Here is a 19,094-nt window from a genome sequence, read left to right as displayed (position 1 = left end):
AACTGTTGTGTCATCAAAGGTCTTTCTTCTTTGTATTACAATTCCTCTGGATGTCTTAAAATATGCGTGAATTACTTATGACATTACAAAATGAAAACAAATATAGTAGGGGCAGTCCCCGGATTATGGCTAATGTTCGAGATTGCGGCGCCGTAACTAGGATTCTGAGTGGCGTAGCTATAGGTGCTATAACAAGGTAAGAAAACCAGTTTAGGAGCTGTAGCCACTGGGAGGGTTCACTATGAGGAGGTCCCTCCTATAAGGAGGGGAGAAAACTGGTTTATTACCAGGGCAAATCTTAAAAAATCATTTCTTTCCCCAGGCTCACTCTCTCCCTCCCATTTTTATATTTTTGTTACAATGTTCCGGGTTATGGCATTCTCTGATTTATGGCATACTGCTGGAACGGAACCCCCGCCTTAACCCGGGGACTGTATTTAGAAAAATGTATCCCTTGCTTCCCAGAAAAGAAATTGCTAACTTACTGAAGCCCTTCATTCAGTTTTTTAAAGGCAACATCAAATGTGTGTAATGCGAAATCAATGAGGGTGAAAACAGCATTTGTATCAAAATATCAGGCAAAGTATTACCCCTACATGTGTTACCAAGACATCCAATATTCCTCAAGTAATAAACGTATGCTTAAAATTTTTAATCATTCTGAGATGGTTTCCCTCTACTAATATTACCTTCTAGTTATTTTTAGTGCAAAACCACTTTTTAAAATATTTACCCTTTCACCTACCACAATCCTACCCTCACATAAAATTATGGGGGACCTGAATGAGAAACCTGGGTTTTTAAGTGGGGAATAGGAAAACTAGTGAAATACATGAATACATCCTATCCTAACTTAATCTACAATGCCTGATCACACCAGACCAGATGACAACCTTACCTAGTATGATGCAAGTCATAAAATACAGTGATGCATCCTAACCTATTAGCATCTCAACTATTGGTTGGAGAAATTTTTAGGCTCTTTCTGTTTCATTATAACAAATCTGGAATAAGTGAAGGTACATTTTTAACAGTTTTAAGAATAGATTGCAGGGGAAAGTTAAGCTGTAAAGGCTCTGGCAATATTAGGTTAAAAACTGACTTTTTCTCATCCAAAGATCTGCGGGAAATCTCACACCTGTGTGTGGTATGAAACCCCAAAAATATTTTGCCTAGTATGAACTTTTTGCCATATACATTCCACTGAATGCTTCAATAGTTCTTTACAAAGTTAAATGAAGAGAATATTTATGGCACTGTGCCAATTCCTTATCCTCCACTCACTGAATGGACACAACGCTGCATGCAAAGTTTAATTCTGAATAGGAGATGCCAAATAGCCAGGAATCTTTGTTTACCCCAGGTAGCAGGTTTTTTTTATATTTTTACTAAATGTGCATGTAAGAGCCCAAAGTGAAATGTGTAAAATTATGCATGGCGATGGCTTGATTTACAAAACAAAATTTGAAAAAATAGCATAGTAATCATTTATCTATTTAAGATTGCACCAGACCAACACATTAAAAATCTCACGCACGAATAGCTCAAATAGTTTACTCTCACAAAAATACTGCAATACAATTACTGGGAGTATACCTGATAAGTTACAGGTTTATAAACATATATATACAGTAAATTTTTCTCAGTGATCTGTATCCAATATACTGATTACTGGGCACAATTCCCTGAAAAGAAAGTATTTCATAATCTTGGCCAAGCATTAAGTACGGTAAGTACTAACATTAAAAAAAAAATCCCAGCACTAAGCACCTGAAAATTATATGTAATTAGCTATATAAATTGGTACTGCATATGGAAGAAAACAAAATATTTTGTGTTACAATAAACTTGAATGATCCTTTGGGTCTCAGTGCTTGGCTTTGGGACTCAATTTCATGTTCCACTCCATTCCTACTTGTTATAATGTTTTAAAATAAGAAAATCACTAATCTGGACACCTATTCTATTGAAATTAAATAATCATATACTGTATCCAGTCATAAAATGGATAAAAACTACATAATAAAAAGCACTTCAGCTTCTTACCACCCAGTTTACACAAGAAAAGCAGAGAGTGATGAACAGGGCCAAGAAAATGTAACCTGAGAACAATTCATGACCATTTATTTTACCTTATGTATTTAGCTTGCTAATTTAACTTCTCTGGCATGAACATAGGAAATCAGTTCCCTCTCGTACAGACACAACAGGTTTCATAAAGGATTGAAAAAATAGATCAAAAATGCATTTATGATCAACCTTTATATATGAGTTATATAAACCCTGAAAGCTTTTCAACTGCATAACAATTTGCTGAAAAGGCTAACAGTGAAGTGCTATACTGAGACCCTTATCACTGTCTATTCAGACATGTGTTATAAATGCTATTCTTTACAGTGCAAATAATCCAGGGAGGTGTTCATCAATAGGAGTTTCTAAGGTAAAAGAGTAAAAAACTATAATAGTCCATCTATAAACAAAATTTTCCTTAAACTTGTGAAGGTTCTTCATTAGTGTCTGTTACCAAAACTTCTCTATTTTCATAAGTCCAAAAGCCATTAAGATCTATAAGAATGCTCGTCACAACGTCACCCTGGCCACAGTTTATTAGGTCCTGCAAAGTAATCTTGTATGGATCCGCTGGTTTAACCATATCGAAAATCTCATCCTTGACGTCTTCAAAGCTTACAGGCTCTTGATTATGTTGCCTCATTTGATCCTGAATTGATCTAAAAAAATAATTGAGGGTGAAGACATTAAGGTACCCTCTTCCATCAATATCTAGAATCTTAAAGAAATAGTGCAATGCCTGTGGGTCCTTTTGATTTTCAAGAGCCAACACAAAATCAAGATAGGTCTTATAATCCATTTCACCTTCATAAGTAAGACACTCTTGAAAAACACGGTCAATAAAAACTGGAGTTAGGGTTCCCATGCCATAGCGGGACAGTTCCTGTTTGGACAACATACCATTATGATCTTTGTCAAGATTAAGATAGACACCATATACCCTTAATGCAGATGGAGCTGAAAACCAATTATTCTGCTGTTGGTCTTTGGGAAGTTCATCATCACGAAGTTCAAGGAGATCATCAAGAAAGCTACAAGCAAGAATATCTTGAATTCTTATCTGACCAGTACGCATTGGATCTAAAAAGAAGAAAAACTTACGAACTGCTGTACAAACATAAAAGTTGTGGAATGATTTCTCTAAGCCATCCAACTGAGGTAAAGTTGGAATAAGTTCAAGAATGTAATTTTCTAAATCTGATTCTCTTAAGAATCCCTGGCCTGTAACATCATACAATGACAATCCAATCCGAGTCTGATGCAACCAAACCTTTCGCATAACATAATTAAAAAAATTTATTATGGAAATACGTCCGTAAGGGTCATTCTGCAATAATTTACAAAATGTAGAGGGTTGGAAGTACTGTTTACACTTGGGCCCAGCTTGTTCTCCAACCTTTAAGAAGTCTTCATAATTAATCAGTTGCTCTTCTCCACCATGATTTGGAGCAGACTGATTCTTATCCAAAAGGATCCATAAGTTTTTCAGTTCTTCATTGTCAAGTAACTCCCTACTTCTCCTTTGAAGAAAAATAGCCCGTGATTCTTCCCGTAATTTCAGCAGAAGCTGGTTGTCATCTGGAGGAAGTTTGTGATAAAACCTTGGAATGGCCAAGAACTTGTATTCTTTATGCTCTTTGCTAATCCCTTTCCAATCACAATAATATTTCTCAAATAAAGTATCCGTGTCCTTATCTTCACCAACATCCAACGCTACTCCCTTGGCATCTTGCTTCTTCAAGTGACCTTGCAGTAGCAATTTCAAATCCATTTCACTGAAGTCTACTATAGTCCATGGATTCAGACACTAATCCATTACACCTGTAATAAAAATAATTTGTTTTAACATTTATACTCTGTAGAAATGTCATTTTAAATCCACTGTAGGATTCAATAAACTAAGACTGTAGACATATTGACAATATATGTACATGCAAAATTATAACCACTTCTTCCATCTTGGTACATTAGATCAACTGTTAAATTCATATTTCCAAAGTTCAAATGCACCTAATCAGTGACGCTACTACACTAGGGAAGACCCTCATCTCCTTCAGTACTGCTGTCACTTTTCACATAGTCTTGACAGACACATCATTGCTCTGCTACTTTTCATTCGATATGATGTCAAAATTTTGTTTTATCCTTCATGATGTAACTGTTTCAGTACTGAGAACCTACCCGTAAGGCAAATAATCACAAATTTTAGCCTTTGTCATAACTGTCCAGATATTCTAAATGGCTAGGCTCATCAAGGTAACCATACTGCTTGTGTTCACAATCAACATGTTTTGATTTATGTGTCATACTTTGGTTTTGTGTAGTTTTTACTGCAATGTTCATTAACTAACTTTGCATTACTTCTATCGTTATTTTATTTTTATCTTGTTTCTAGTTTAATTTTGGTTTAACAAATAAGAAACACACTTACAATGTTTTGATAATGAAGGAAAACCATGTGGGAAGTTCATATTAACACCCCTTGACCATGATCCTCTGCATATTTTCAATCTTGCTTACAGAAGTCTTGCTGGTGTTGAGACACATCACCAATGAAACCAGGAAAAAGAATCACTTGGCACATTTTGAGAAAAAGCATGTTAATGCTTGGAAGATAGTAGAGAAAAGGGCAACCTGATGTTGGTAAACAACCTTACTTGGAAAAATTTGGAATCTTTTTCTGGACTCCCATTCATCTTCCACCTCTTGCAGGCAATCAATGATGCCATTTTCAGGTATTAGGAGCCACCAGTCCTGCTTTCCTCCTCCAAGGGACCAGCAATTCATTCCTGATATCCAGCACTTGTCTACTTTTGATTTTCTGCAATGAGCATATTTCCTTCCTAGTTTGATGCCATCTCTGTTAGTACCCACATTTCTCTTGCTCTACCCTGTCTGCAGATGATGACTTATAAAATTATTTTTTAACAAAGTCAGTTACAGTAATGTTGTAAAGGCTCAATTCAAAGCAAATATTTATTTTGCAATGATCAATTAAAGTGGGAGACAGCATTAGAAAACATCAAATACCACTGAAGTGAACGTTACAGAGAATGATCATTGGTAGATCCATCACCATAAAGACTAGGTCATATTCCACACAAGTCTATGATAAACATGATGGCTGAGCTTCTTTGGACACACCCTAACTGCCTTAGTCCTCTATCAAGAGCAGCCAAGGCTCTTTGCAGTTCTTATCAACAGGACTGGCCCTTCAGAAGTTTTATATAACCATGACTGCCTTAAATCTGATGTATCCAAGTTTTGGATCAGAAAACAGTAAATTTTAAAAATAATTTCTGTTTTTCTTTGGTAATCCAGCCTAAAGTCTATTAAGGTCACCGCTAACATTCAGGTATACCCGCACAGGTCTGCCTGCACAGACTTACCCTTACCAGTAACAATATGACATTTTTATGATAAAATAATAAAGTTTTGCATATACTTACCAAGTAACTACATAGCTATTAGTTTCACTTAACCACGGCAGTTGTATATTTGAAATATGCAGTAACATGCTATTGTTTTAGCGTAGGTAACTAGACCCCGCCCACTACTGGGGAAGAAATGGTACAACAGTGCTGAAGAGCCCAATTCGTTTGTGCTCTATGTCCATGAGAGGGGAGGTGGGAGGGTTTTGATCGTGTGGCTACTTGGTAAGTATATATAAAACTTTATTTTATCATAAAAATGTCATTTTTATATAGGTAACTTACCAAGTAACTACATAGATGAATCTCACATTGACAGGAGGTGAGAAGCATGGACATTTTCCATCCAAAAACACTCAATAAAGGAGATGAACTTGAAGGATTTTTCACTGAGCATCAAAGGTTGTCGATGCATCACGAATCTTTCAGCTCCTTGCAAGTAAAATTTAAGTGCCCTTACAGGGCAAAGGGTCCTTCCCTCATCTACCAGATTTTTAATAGCGAAGGAACGAGGCCACGGATTGGAAGGGGTTTCACTCTTCACTAAAAACCCAAGAGTAAACGAACAAACAGCATTACCCTGCGAGAAAACGATTCTCTTATCTAATGCATGCAACTTGCTACCACGCTTAGCTGTATAGTCTTCCCTGTTAAATCTCTCATAGAGAATAAACTTAAGAAGTTCAAAATGGGGGTCTGACAACCACTTTAAGACCAGGTTCCAAGCTACTAATTTCTCTTCCTTACGCTTGGTCGTATCAAACGACTTAATAAGATCGGACAAATCCTCATTAGAGGCGATCCAATCCCCTGTGTCTATATACAGAGCTCAACTTGATAAACATTGGTCGAGGACTGGCATCTGCATCGAGCAATACTATTGCATCTGAACCAACCTTGAAAATCCCTTTGACTGCACCAGTTTCCTGACAGTCTGAATGCGGTCAGGGCCAGAGTGGACAGTCCCTGGTGGAACCATCTGAAATGCGGTTGTTTGCAGTAAATTTAGCTTCTGAGGCAACAGCCTCGGAAAGTCTGTCAGAAGCTCTAACAAGTCTGGGAACCACTCCTGGGTTGGCCAAAATGGAGCTATTAGAGTCATTGTTACATTTTGGTGATTCTGGAACTTGTTGATTACTTTCCTTACCACCCTGAATGGAGGGAAGGCATACAGATCCTTGTCCGACCAGTCAAGAAGCATTGCATCCATTGCCCATGCTTGCAGATCTGGGGCCGGCGAACAACACAGAGGAAGACGAAAGTTCTTCACAGTTGCAAACAGATCCAGAACTGGCTTTCCCCAAAGTTTCCAAAGCTTTAGGCACACTAAAGGATCCACAGTCCACTCTGTAGGGAGCACTGGTTTTCGGCGGCTCAGTTCGTCTGCTAAGACGTTTAATTTCCCTTGAATAAACCTGGTTAGGATCTTTGTCTGGTTTCGATCCGCTCACAAGCAAAAAGCTCTTACTGCCTCGCAAAGGGTAAAAGAGTGTGTCCCCCCTTGCTTCTTGACATAAGACAGTGCCGTGGTATTGTCTGAATGGACCATCACTATCTTTCCGAACACTTCCAGAGCAAACTCTTATAATCCCCAGTGAATTGCTTTCAACTCCTTTATGTTGATATGCCATTTGCTCTGTTCTGGAGTCCAAATTCCAGACACCTCCCTAAGCAAAATGTTGACCCTCATCAGATGTAACTATTTCACCATTGGAGTTACGACTTGCGTGAAAACCTGGGGAGTTGTGGCTAGGCCAAAACAAAGGGCTCTGAACTGATAGACCCTGTTCTTGGAAACGAACCTTAAAAACTTCCTTGAGTCCTGATGAACTGGAACATGGAAGTATGCGTCCCTCATGTCCACTGAAATCATCCAATCCCCAACAAATGGATGCTAGGATGGATTAGCTCATTTCCATTTTGCATTTGGTTTTCTGGACAAACAAATTCAGGGCACTTACATCCAGGACTGGCCTCCAGCCTCCTGAGGCCTTGGGGACTAAGAATAACTGATTGCAGAACCCCAGAGAGCTGGTATCCTCAACCACTTTGATGGCCTCTTTCTCGAGTAGGAAAGACATTACTTGGGAGAGGTGGAAAACTTCTCGAAGCCTACTGAGTAGGCCGTCAATACGACCGGCGAGCTGGTCAAAGGAGGCTTCCGTATGAATGGGATGGAGTATCCCTCCCTCAAAACTTTCACAATCCAGGTTTCTGCTCCTCTCACTTCCCATCGTTCCCAAAAGTGAAGGAGCCTGCTCCTACTGGCGTACAGAGGACGCAGGTCTCACTTACGTAAGGGAGCTTTAGAGGAGGAATTCTTGATTGCTCGAGAGGAGAACCAGGCATTAGCATGCGGTCTCGGAAAGCCTCTGTCTGCCCCTACCACAGGACTGAGGTTGGACAAGGAAAACCGTCCTAGAGGAGAATGTCGGAGTTTCTCTAGGGCATCTCGCAGACTGAGCGAGGAGGTACTGAGTAGATTTCTTCTGAAGGTCAGAAGAAATCTGAAAAACTGTAGCCTATGGGAAAAATGTTGTTTATCCAGAGGGGAATAAAGAAGAGCAGACCTCTGCGAAAGGGTCACACCTTTAGTGGTATAAGAACACCACAGCTCCCTTTTCTTTAAAATGTTCATCGCAAAAAGGGAAGCCAGCTCCTGGGATCCGTCCCTTATACCCTTGTCAAGACAAGAGATAACACCCAAAAAATCTGAGGTGCAGTCCTTCGGGACATTACCTTGATCTTACGAGCAAGGGCACCCACTGCCCAATCTAAAAAACTAAGCACCTCAAAAACTTTAAACAGGTGTTTGATCAAATGGTCTAGCTCCAAAGTCGAGGACAATATCTTCACAGAATTGAAAGATGACCTCCGGGACGAGTCTATCAGACCAGAGAAGTCCCCCTGGGAGGAGGCGGAAGTTCCCAGGGACAGGGCCTCTCCAGTTGCTTAAAACAGATATCTCCTCTGAGAAAGCCTTGACGGAGGGCAACTAAAGGAGGCTCTTCCCTGCTCTCTCTTACCTGAGGGCCAATTTTCTACTTCATTTAACACCTTCTTTACAGAGGAAGACAGTACCATCTTAGGGAGTCTCAAAGAATTAACAGTCTGGTTGTCCATTAAATATGCAGACACCAGGGAAACCGGATCTGCAGGAGAGAAGAAATTAGGATATGTTGCCAACAAAAACCTTAGCAACGAAGCATAAGCAGTTGGTGGAGTTACAGGATCTACTTCTTCTTCCTCCTCTGAAGAAATAGGGGACAACTCCGCGAGAGGCTGAGGTGTCGAAGGGGGTTTCCTGATTGACCCCCAAAAATTACCTAATTGTCGCTGAATGGACAGAAAGGAAGGGTCCACTACTATGGAAGCTCGTTGAGCCAGGGCCAGACACTGAGGATGAAGGGGCAGCAGGGCAGTGGCTGGATCCAAAACCCCCAGAACAGGAGCAGATGTCAGGAGCTTAGAAGAAGAAGTGATAGGAAGCACAGGAGCCCAGGTAGGCTCTGCAGACATAGGGCGCTTAAAAGACAAAACAAGCTCAGGAGCCAACTGGTGCCCATGCACAAACAAAGGCTTGGGCGCCGACGGGCGCTTGGAAAGACCCGGACATTCTAATAAAAGACGTTCCGAAGCTAAGGGGAGCTCTGGCGCCACTGGGCGCTCCGGCACCAAGAGGAGCTCTGGCACCAGTGGGTGTTCTGCCGCCAACGGACACTCTACCGCCAAAGGTCTTAACACGGACACAACAGAGTCGGGCGCTGTGGGAGCAGGAGCTAATGGGCACTCGGAAGCATGCGGGAGTCCCAAGTTAATAATCATAGTGAGAACAGGAAGCTCAGGCACTAAAGGTTGCTCAGTTACTTTCCTAATTCCAGGAGAACGCTGTGGCGCCACTGATGGGGGCTTGTCCATGATCCTAGACGAAGAGCGCTTGTGAGAAGGGACTACAGTAGACGTTTACCTGTTGACAGCTATCCCTCTAACTCCGTGTGATCCTGGGAGAAATGTTCAGGACTGTCCCAAAAACTGCAAGACGGCTTTGCTAGAGAAGCAGGGAAAAGAGATTCGTCTTTAAAAACGCCATTGGCGTCTGGGATTGAAAAGACTAGAACAAAGAACAAAGACGACTCACTTCAACAGAGACGCCTTTCCAGTGGCACTCTGTTGTGACCTGGGAAGAGGCAACAGGACTGACTGAGGGCGACTGCCTGTGGGCAGACCCCACCGACCTCCTTTGGGCTACCAGTTTGGCTCCTCCCAGGTTTAGGGGAGTTTGCCTGGGTCCTTTGCCTAAGAGAATCAGCGAGACATAGAGCCACCTCCTCCACTAACACTTCACCTACACTTTTAACACTGCACTTGTCCATAAGGCTGGCAATGGTGTCAGGATTGGGGTAAGGGAGCTGGGGAGAGAAGATGGTGGAACAGAATGAGAACTGAGATTAGGAGGAATATAAGGTAAAGAAAAATTATCAGACACAGACTTAGCAGGAACCTGACTAGCTAACGTCTTTTTACTATTGGCTCTAGAAGCAGCTTTCCTCGTTTTCTCTCTGCCCAGTTTTGATAAGTGACTATTTAAAGCTTTCCACATTTTGACATCCCAATGTTCACATTCATTACAAGTCAAGTCTGGCAAACAATTTTGACCCCTACAAGATGTGTAGAGTGTGTGGATCATAACAGGCTTTAGTTGTCCTAGTATTACAACCTTTGCTGCAATACCGAAAGCCTTGGGAACCAGAATCAGATATAGTCGACAAGTCAAAAATCAACAAAGCTTAGAATGTCTAAGATCAGAATTATATGTCAAATTCGGTAGTTAGGTATGAAAAAGAACCTGACACTGCCTAAATATGCCGAAAAAGCTACCATAACGAGAATACTTCACCAACTGTAGAACTACAACCAACTAAGAAGCTAAAGATATTAAAAAATGTGCTGCTGCTAAGGACTGAAGTACAGCTATCAGCCAGCAGAAACATATTGAGCTCTTTTTGCTGGGCTAGTTCCTCTCTTATCCCAAAAGTGGTTGGGGTTAGTCGGCTAACCAAAACAAAGTAGCGCTACCATGAATTTCAAAAATTCTAGCTGCTGGTCAATAGAAACTATAGCGATGTAATTACTTGGTAAGCTGCTTATATAAAAATCAGCGATCTGTGCTACAGAGGTTTTAGAACACAATGTGCCGTGTCTTCGGCACCAGCCATGAAAGATTGTCCATTTCACCTGGTAGACATTAGCCTAAGACTGACGTCTGCATTTGGCGATTGCTTCTGCAGCTTTTCTTGAAAAGCCCTTTGCTCTGACAAGCTCCCCGACAGTCAGGCCTGTCAGAGCGAGAGCGGATAAGCCTAGATGGAAGTGATGGAAGTGAGGCTGCTTTTGAAGGGTTCTCTTCTGAGGTAGAAGTCTTGGGAAGTCTATTAAGAGACTGAGAAGGTCCGAGAACCACTCATTCTGTGGCCAAAACAGAGCTACAAGCGTCATGGACACATTGGTGTGGGTTATGCACTTGTTTAGGACTTCCCTCACCATGCTGAACGGTGGGAAGGTGTAGACATCTAAGTCCGACCAGTCCTGGAGCATGGCATTTGTCGCCCATGCCCGAGAGTCCTGGGCTGGAGAACAGTAGACGGGAGGCGATGGTTCCTTGACATCGCAAACAGGTCTACCGACAGTTTTCCCAACCGTTTCCACAGGTTGGTGCACACCTGTGGATTCAGTGTCCATTCCATCAGAAGGACCTGTTTGCAGCGACTTAATTCATCCGCCAGAACATTTAACTTTCCCTGGATGAAGCGAGTTATTACCCTGGTACAGTTGATCTCTGCCCAGAGAAGATCATCCTTGGCTGCCTCGTAAAGGGAGGAGGAATGAGTCCCTCCCTGATTTCTGATGTAGACCAATGCGGTCGTGTTGTCCGAGTGGACTGTGATTGTCTTGTCGTAAGTCTCCATCGAAAATGTTCAGGGGCCAAGTAAATTTCCTTCAATTCCCTTACATTTATATGTAATTTCTTCTCTTCCAACAACCACATCCAAGATATTTCCATATCATTCAAAAGCATCCTCCCCTACCCAGATCCAACGCATCTAAGTACAATGTTAGGTAGGGGTTCAGCAGGTGCAATGGCTATCCTATTGAGAACCTCTCCTCTGCTACCCACCACCGAAGATCCTCCTTGATCTCAGGAGTGATGCGGAACATGAAGGAGTCTGGGAGAGTTTTCCTCTGCCAACTGGCCTTTAGGAAGAATTGTAGGACTCTTGTACGAGTATGTAATCTTCCTAAAGGCACAAACTTCTCGATGGATGACAGAGTGCCCAGCAGACTCATCCACTTGTTGGCTGTGCATGGTGGGCGAGATATGAACTTTCTTACTTTCTTCAGGTGAATCCTTTTATGGGACGGAAAAAACCACAATGTCAGAGCATCAATCCTCATCCCCAAATAGAGAATCAACTGTGTTAGAGTAAACTGGGATTTCTGGACACTGATTAAAAGACCCAACTCTTGGGCTAGTAGTAGTCTTTTGAAGGTTCTCCATGCATCTTTTCTTTGATGGGGAGGGTAGTAGCCAGTCGTCCAGATAAAAACAGATGTTGATCCCCATGGGATGGAGCCATCTCACTACAGGGGCGAGAACATAGGTGAATACTTGTGGAGCTGTAGAGAGGCCAAAACAGAGATCCCTGAATTGAAGGACCTTGCCCTGGAATACGAACTGCAGATACTTCCTTGAGTCCGCATGTACTGGGACATGGAAGTACGCATCCTCCATGTCAATCGCTAACATCCAGTCTCCCTGGTGTGACAGGACTGATCAGTTCATTTCCATTTTCAACTTGGTGGTCTGCACAAAAAAGTTCAATGCACTGATGTCTAGGACTGGTCTCCAACCTCCCGACGCCTTGGGGATGATGAACAGATGGTTGTAAAACCCCTCTGTGCTCATGTCTTAAACCAACTCCACAGCTCTTTTCGTGAGTAGTAGCGATACTTCTGCCTTCAGGGCCAAAAACCTCTCCAAGCCTTCCAAGTAGGCTGTTAAGCTGGTAGGTGAGGATGTTAAAGGAGGTTTTTCCCTGCACAGGATGGCATAGCCTTCTTGTAGGACTTTTACTACCCAGGGTTCTGCGTTCCTGGCTTCCCATTTGTCCCAAAACTGGATAAGCCTGGCTCCTATGGGAACACAGAGGACTGGAACCTCACTTGCGAGAGGCCGGTTTGGAGGAGGACTTCTTGGTTGGCTGGACTGATCGCAGATTTGAGCGTGGGTGGGGCTGAAATTTGGTTCTTCTACCTCAAAAGGGCTGCTGTTGCAACGGAGAGGCAGTTCTCTTGCTGAACGAGACCGAAGCGCCACAGGTTGGTTCCTTGGCATGCATTGTCGACTGCAACAAAAGGTCCTGTGTCGACTTCTTCTGTAAGTCGGACATCATCTGTTCTATTGTAGCTCTTAGGAATACGGATGCCCGATCTAAAGGCACAAAGAGGAGAGCCAATCTTTGAGAGGGAGTAACACCTTCTGTAAAGGTACACCATAGTTCCTTTTTCTTACGAACCCCCATGGAGAATAAGGTAGCCAGCTTCTGGGAGCCATCCCTAATGGCCTTATCTGCGCACGAGAACACTCCCAGCCAGTCGGCAGCAAAGTCCTCTTGAAGTGTACTACAGACTTCTATTTTCTTGGCCAATGCCCCTATTGTCCAGTCTAGGAAGCTGAACACTCCAAAAACTTTAAAAACGTCTTTCACAAAACGGTCTAAATCCGAAGCCGTGAACATAATCTTAGCGGAGTTAAGAGCCAATCTCCACTTTGCGTCCACAGGGCTGGAGAAGTCCCCTTGGGAGGAGGGAGAAACTCCCAGTGAAGGCACTTCCCCAGTGGAGCAGGACAAGTACCTCCTTGGCAACAGACAGGAGGGAGGTAAACTGAAAACTGCTTTACCCAGCTCCCTCTTTCCTGCTAACCAACTGTCAATGACCAATAATGCCTTCCTAGAGGATGAGGAAAGGACCATCTTCGGTAGTCTAGAGGCCTCTACTGGCTGTCTCATCATGAAGGCTGAACCAGGTGATGACGGGGCCCATGGAGAGAAGAAAGTTGGATAGCAGAAGAGGAAATATCTCAAGGGGGCTGAATACGCTGCCGTACAATGATCTTGATCAATGGCTTCTTCATCGGCTTCCTCATTTGATGTAATGGGAGAAGAAGCTAAGTCCACCTGACCCTGTGTAGCAGTAGGTTGCTTTTGTAAAAGCCCCAGGATGTTATCCAACTGCCGTTGGATAGGTTCCAACGAAGGCTCTGTGATGGCAGGCGTTGGTGCCAAACCTTTGGCTTCATGGCGCCTTGGAAACAGGGCGTACGGACACCAGGTGCCGCTCAGCAGCTGGGTGCTCGGACACTGAGTGCTCGTAACCCTATCACTCAGACACCGGGCGATACGGCACCATATGCTTGGACATAAGGCATTCAGACACTGTGCACTCGAAAGCTGGGTGCTCGGAAATTGGACATTCGGAAGTTGGGCGCTCGGACACTATGTTGGGCGCTCGGACACTAGGCGCTTCAACACAGAAAGGTTGGACACTACACATTTGGAAACCAGGCGCTTGGCCGCTGGATGCTCGGACAACTTGGATGAGAAATGCTGCGTCATAAACCAGCTCATCATCATCGAAGTATCATGCACAAGCCGATCGGGACTGGAAGTTAGGCATTCAGACACTGGAAGTTTGGACACAAGAGCACTTTGACACTGTACATTCGGACAACTTAGGTGAGGAATGCAGTGTCAAAGACTAGCTCTCCGCCACCAAGTGTTATGCACAACTCGCTCAGGACTAGCCAAAAACTGCAGGAGGGAAGAGAACTATGCTCTTGTTCCCTGGGAATCTTACGGGGGAGCAGGGAAGCACACTCAGAGGAAGGAGCATGCCTTTTCAATAGCTTACAGCTTTTGAAAACCGTTTATGACCCCTGTCCGTACTGGTGTCCGAATCACCGGAAGACAGAGCATGCACATCCGTATGAACACCTTTCCAATGGCGAACTGCCGAGTCCGGGGTTCAATCAACAGGCTCGGTTGAGGGGGCAACTACCCATGGGCAAACGCCACCGACCTCCCTTGGACTTCCGGTTTGCTTCCTTCCAGGTTTTGGGTAGTCTAACATTGACCTTTGTCTAGGAGCATCAGTCACCTCCTCCACTTGCACTGCACTTGCACCAACACTAATTGTGCTTACCTGAGCCATAAGAGCCTTAACCGAAGACCCAATTTGGGTTACGGTATTAACAAGCAGACCAACCTTTTGGTCAACTCTAGCTTCTAGGCTGGCGATGGCATTGGGTTTGGAAGAATGGGAGCCAGGTAACGGAGTCTAAGGAAAAGTCAGAGGGCTGGTGATCAGGGAGAACACAGGTAGAGGTGTAGAAGGCACAGGTTGAGAAGGAATATCTGATTTCGGAGTAGAAACCTGACTAGCTAAAGCTTTGGCCTCGGCTCTAGCAGCCGCCTTTCTCTGTCTGTTTCTTTGGAGTCTATCTAAATGTGCTTCCAAAATTTTCCATTTACCCTGATCTCAGTCTTTGCATTCGTCACATTTAAGTTCAAATGAGCAAATTTGCCCTCTACAATGGCAACACAAAGTGTGCAAGTCATACAGCCTTTGCTGCATCATCTAATACTAGACACGCTAGAATCTGACATAACACGTCACAAAACCGAATAAACTAGCTAAGCTAACAAATAGCACACTGCCAATGCGAATGAATACTTCACCAAAGGCGAAAGATATAACCATCCAGCAAAATTCAAATCAGAGCTGCTCAACCAACCGTGTACAGTTGTTGACCGGCAGAAACAAATTGGGTTCTTCAGCACTGTTGTATCTACTCTTTCCCGGTAGTGTGCAGGGTCTAGTTACCTACATTAAAACAATAGCAAGTTGCCACGAACGTCAAATTTAGAACTGCCGTGGTTAAGTGAAACTAATAACTATGTAGCTACTTGGTAAGTAAGTTACTTATATAAAACTCATGTACCAGTTCTGTAATTAGTAAAATATATTTTTGAACGTATACATCCACGTGAATGAAGGAAAATAGTATTACAGTAGTAATTAATAAACCTGTATTAGGAATTATAGAGCTCAATTTTCAATTAATTTTCAACTCTTACTATACGCAAATGTATCAAATACTGTAATGTACATTTCCTCACAACCTTATTTTCAACACTAGCCTAATTTCTATTATCAAGTTTTAATTTTCAACTATAGTATAATATCTTTGTCATGTAAATATATCAAAATAGTGCATATCATCAATAACACAAGACTTTCAATCCTCCAAAATCTCTTAAAAAATTTCAATCTATCCCATTCCCTCTTCTTCATCTCCTCTCCCTGGAAGTTAACTCTAAGCAGCAGTAGCAAATTGCATCGCACATATTCAAAACTGTAACTATAGTTTCAATCACTTCATACATAAGTTGATAACATTAAGTTAGATCACAATATCACAAATGTCATTTGTGTTAAAAACCTATAACTATATCCATTCATTTCTCAGCTCTATGTAAGTTGTAAAGGTAACAAGAACCAAAATAATGCCATTAGATATATAGCACAACTGTAAATAAACTAAAAATACTTCAAACTCTTTCTCAGCTAAAACATTCCAATGGCCTGCAAATGGATCAAACAGAGAATATTAATACCATTAGAATGGATCAAATCCAATCAAAATAATATCAGCAGTAGCTTTCGACTGTCGTAGGACATGATTGCTAGGGCAAGAATATCTGCTTTTGACCACAAAAGGGTTAAAGTTTAGCTACAAAGGGAATTTCAACCAGGGGGGGCCAAGCATCTGACTTGGGGAGCCCGGGCCTTCCCTGGCCCTCTTCCGTAGCGACACCACTGCAAGGGTCATGTAAACTAAGTTCAGCTGAAAAGCTACCAGAACAAAGTGTGTCACCAAATCCTCCAAAAGAGCGATGAACGACTCCACACAAAGCTGCCAAAAACATTAGATGATATGCCTAAAGCTGTAAGAAAAAGAAAAGAAGTCAGCTCCTCTGTTTTGTTGTTCCTATTGTTCCCGATAGTGGGCAAGGTAGTCACCTACACAAAAACAATAGAATTGCTACCGCGAACTTTAAATTTTAGCTGCCGCACATGTAGGAAAGTATAGCTATGTAATTACTTGGTAAGTTCTTATATGAAAAGGAATATTCCTTACATGCAGAAGGAAATGGTTGCTGAAGTTTTGCAATAAAGGAGGTTAATAGGTGGCAGGTAGGCAAGATGTAGGGTACTCCCCACTCACCTGTTGGTAACCATCACTACTTCCTTGTGGTAACAGGAACCATGCAGAATTTGTTGAGGTGGTATTAATAAAAATGTACCAGTTTGCATATCTAGGAAAAATGCAACTTATCTCTAAATTTAGATTTGTTCGTGATATAAACCAAAGCTTTAAAATGAAGACTTGCTCTAGAAGTAGGAGGACTGTCTCACAGAAATGTCTGGCACTGTTCTTAAAGTCTGTGGAATATGTAAGGTCCTAAAGTTTTCCAATGTCCTATACAAAAGGCAATGATGTGTACTCTTGTTGGAACAAAACCAAAGTACTTACGAAAGCTAATAATTTTTATATTATACGGTGCCCTAGGTCAGGTCAGGTGGAGGGTTCAGGTCCTTAGTTAGGTTAGCTTAGGATACATCCTCCCACACCTAAGTTAGGTTAGCTTAGGAAACATCCTCCAAGTCCTAAGTCAAGTTAGCTTACAATACAACCTCCACATCCTAAGCTAGGTTACATTAGGATACATCCTCCAGGTCCTAATTTAGGTTAGCTTAGGATATATTCCTGTCTTTCACATTATGATTTAAAAAGACTTGGTCATGTTAGGTGGGGGAGGGGGGGGTCAAGGCCCAGTTGGGTAAGATCCAGCACCCCACATTACGTTAGACAATAAAAGTAAAAATCTTTCACATCATGTCAAGATGATATGGTTATTTTTATACGTTCCAAGACTTCATGTGGACTTGGTACTTTAAGTCAAGTTTGGATGGGGGGAGGGGATCCATCCAGGTAAGGACCCAACACAACAGGTTAAGTTATGTTATAGTGCATTTAGGCCAGTTTTAGCCAGATATGGGGACAGAGCCATAAGTTAAGTTACATTAGATATAGGCTAAGGTTAGGATGCATCTCTATATTTTACTCTATAACTTACAGTAGGTAAGTAGGCACTCTTGATCAGGTTAGGATGCACTACTAGCTTTTGTTCTTAGTGCTATATGATTGCTTCTAATCCTAGATACAGCCTAAACCATAAATTTTTTTTTTTACTTATTTAATGCTTCATATATTTTAGACCATTTCTGGAAGTGCAATTCACTTGTTTTTTGGTTCAGCCCCCAAAAGCCCCGTGTTTAATGCTATGTAGCCTAAGGGGGAGATGGAGGCACAAAAACAAGAGGTTGTCACCCACAATAAAGGTCAGATATGCATAATGGATAAGATAGCAGTCGGGAAAATATATGGTTCAAGTATCTGGTGAGAAATTAAGCCTAATCTATAATAGAATTACAAGGTCATTTCATAATAATTTAACTTAGACTACCCAGCATCTTACTTAATCGCCTTAGGACAGATTTGCGGGGGCACGCTAATATTAAGAGTAGCCTAGGGGGTCACGAATTACTTGGGGGAGTCCAAGGGAGGGCAAAGGCCTTCTGGCCAGCTTAGGAAACCGCATCCTAACTACAGCTCCTCTTCTCATAATAATTTGGCTTAGGCTATCTAGCATCCTACCTGGTCACTTTTGGCATGTAGACACCATACAGACAAGCCTAACAGTTGGCAATCCCTAATGGTTCTGACTTTGTAGAATAATAATAGGGTAGTATGCTGAACAGGGAGACAGGGATATTCAGTTACTTGGGGGGGGGGGGTTTCAGGGGGACAAAGCTCCCCAAGCCAGGTTAAGTTAGGTTAAGAAAGTACACTTGGGTCTAGCCTAGTTAGGTTGGGACAAGGTATTCTGGGAAAAATAGGATCTCTCACGAATTCCCGTCTCCCTACTCTGCATCCGCTAATAATAATAATAATAATAATAATAATAATAATAATAATAATAATAATAATAACGGAACTAGCCTAGCCTATGGAAACTGGCTAGCCCACGGGATACCCTATGATTCATGTTCTTAGCAATTAGTCACCGTCACCAATTGCTTTACCTTTTCACTTCTATCTATTTAAAATGACGTTTGCGTGTGACAATATGAATAAATAAGCTGGGCTAACTTTACTAACTTTAATATCCAGGAAACACTTACAGGAAGCAAACTTTGTCCAAGAGGTGTTGTGATTGGTAACATTCAGCTTTACAGAATACGTACACAACAATACCATACTTGATAATGTTTCTCAAAATGCTGGTCTCGCACAATACAATGTTTTAACAAATAGATCTACCCTTATAATACATGAGAAAGTAATTAAAAAAAACATGTAAACATTCATGCAGCAAAAAATAATAATGAAAGAGACTCACTGTGCAC

The 19,094-nt window shown here is 42.1% G+C and overlaps 1 protein-coding gene across 1 annotated transcript in view; it reads right to left on the bottom strand.

Moving 5' to 3' along the window:
* Positions 1-18,999, bottom strand: part of LOC136828738 (serine/threonine-protein phosphatase 2A regulatory subunit B'' subunit gamma-like) — a 24,840-nt gene extending 5,841 nt beyond the window's left edge. The window contains exons 1-2 of the mRNA XM_067086926.1: positions 18,870-18,999; positions 1-3,891 (exon numbers count right to left, since the gene is read on the bottom strand). The exon at positions 1-3,891 is cut by the window's left edge and continues 224 nt beyond it. Of these exons, the coding sequence (XP_066943027.1) occupies positions 2,489-3,841 (1,353 nt within the window). The 5' untranslated portion in view covers positions 3,842-3,891; positions 18,870-18,999 and the 3' untranslated portion in view covers positions 1-2,488. The remainder of the gene's footprint in view (positions 3,892-18,869) is intronic.
* Between the last annotated feature and the right edge of the window lie 95 nt (positions 19,000-19,094).

The sequence above is a fragment of the Macrobrachium rosenbergii genome, chromosome 43 (assembly GCF_040412425.1).
Source record: "Macrobrachium rosenbergii isolate ZJJX-2024 chromosome 43, ASM4041242v1, whole genome shotgun sequence".
In the NCBI taxonomy this organism is placed as follows: Eukaryota; Metazoa; Arthropoda; class Malacostraca; order Decapoda; family Palaemonidae; genus Macrobrachium; species Macrobrachium rosenbergii.
This window is presented reverse-complemented; position numbering and strand designations above follow the sequence as displayed.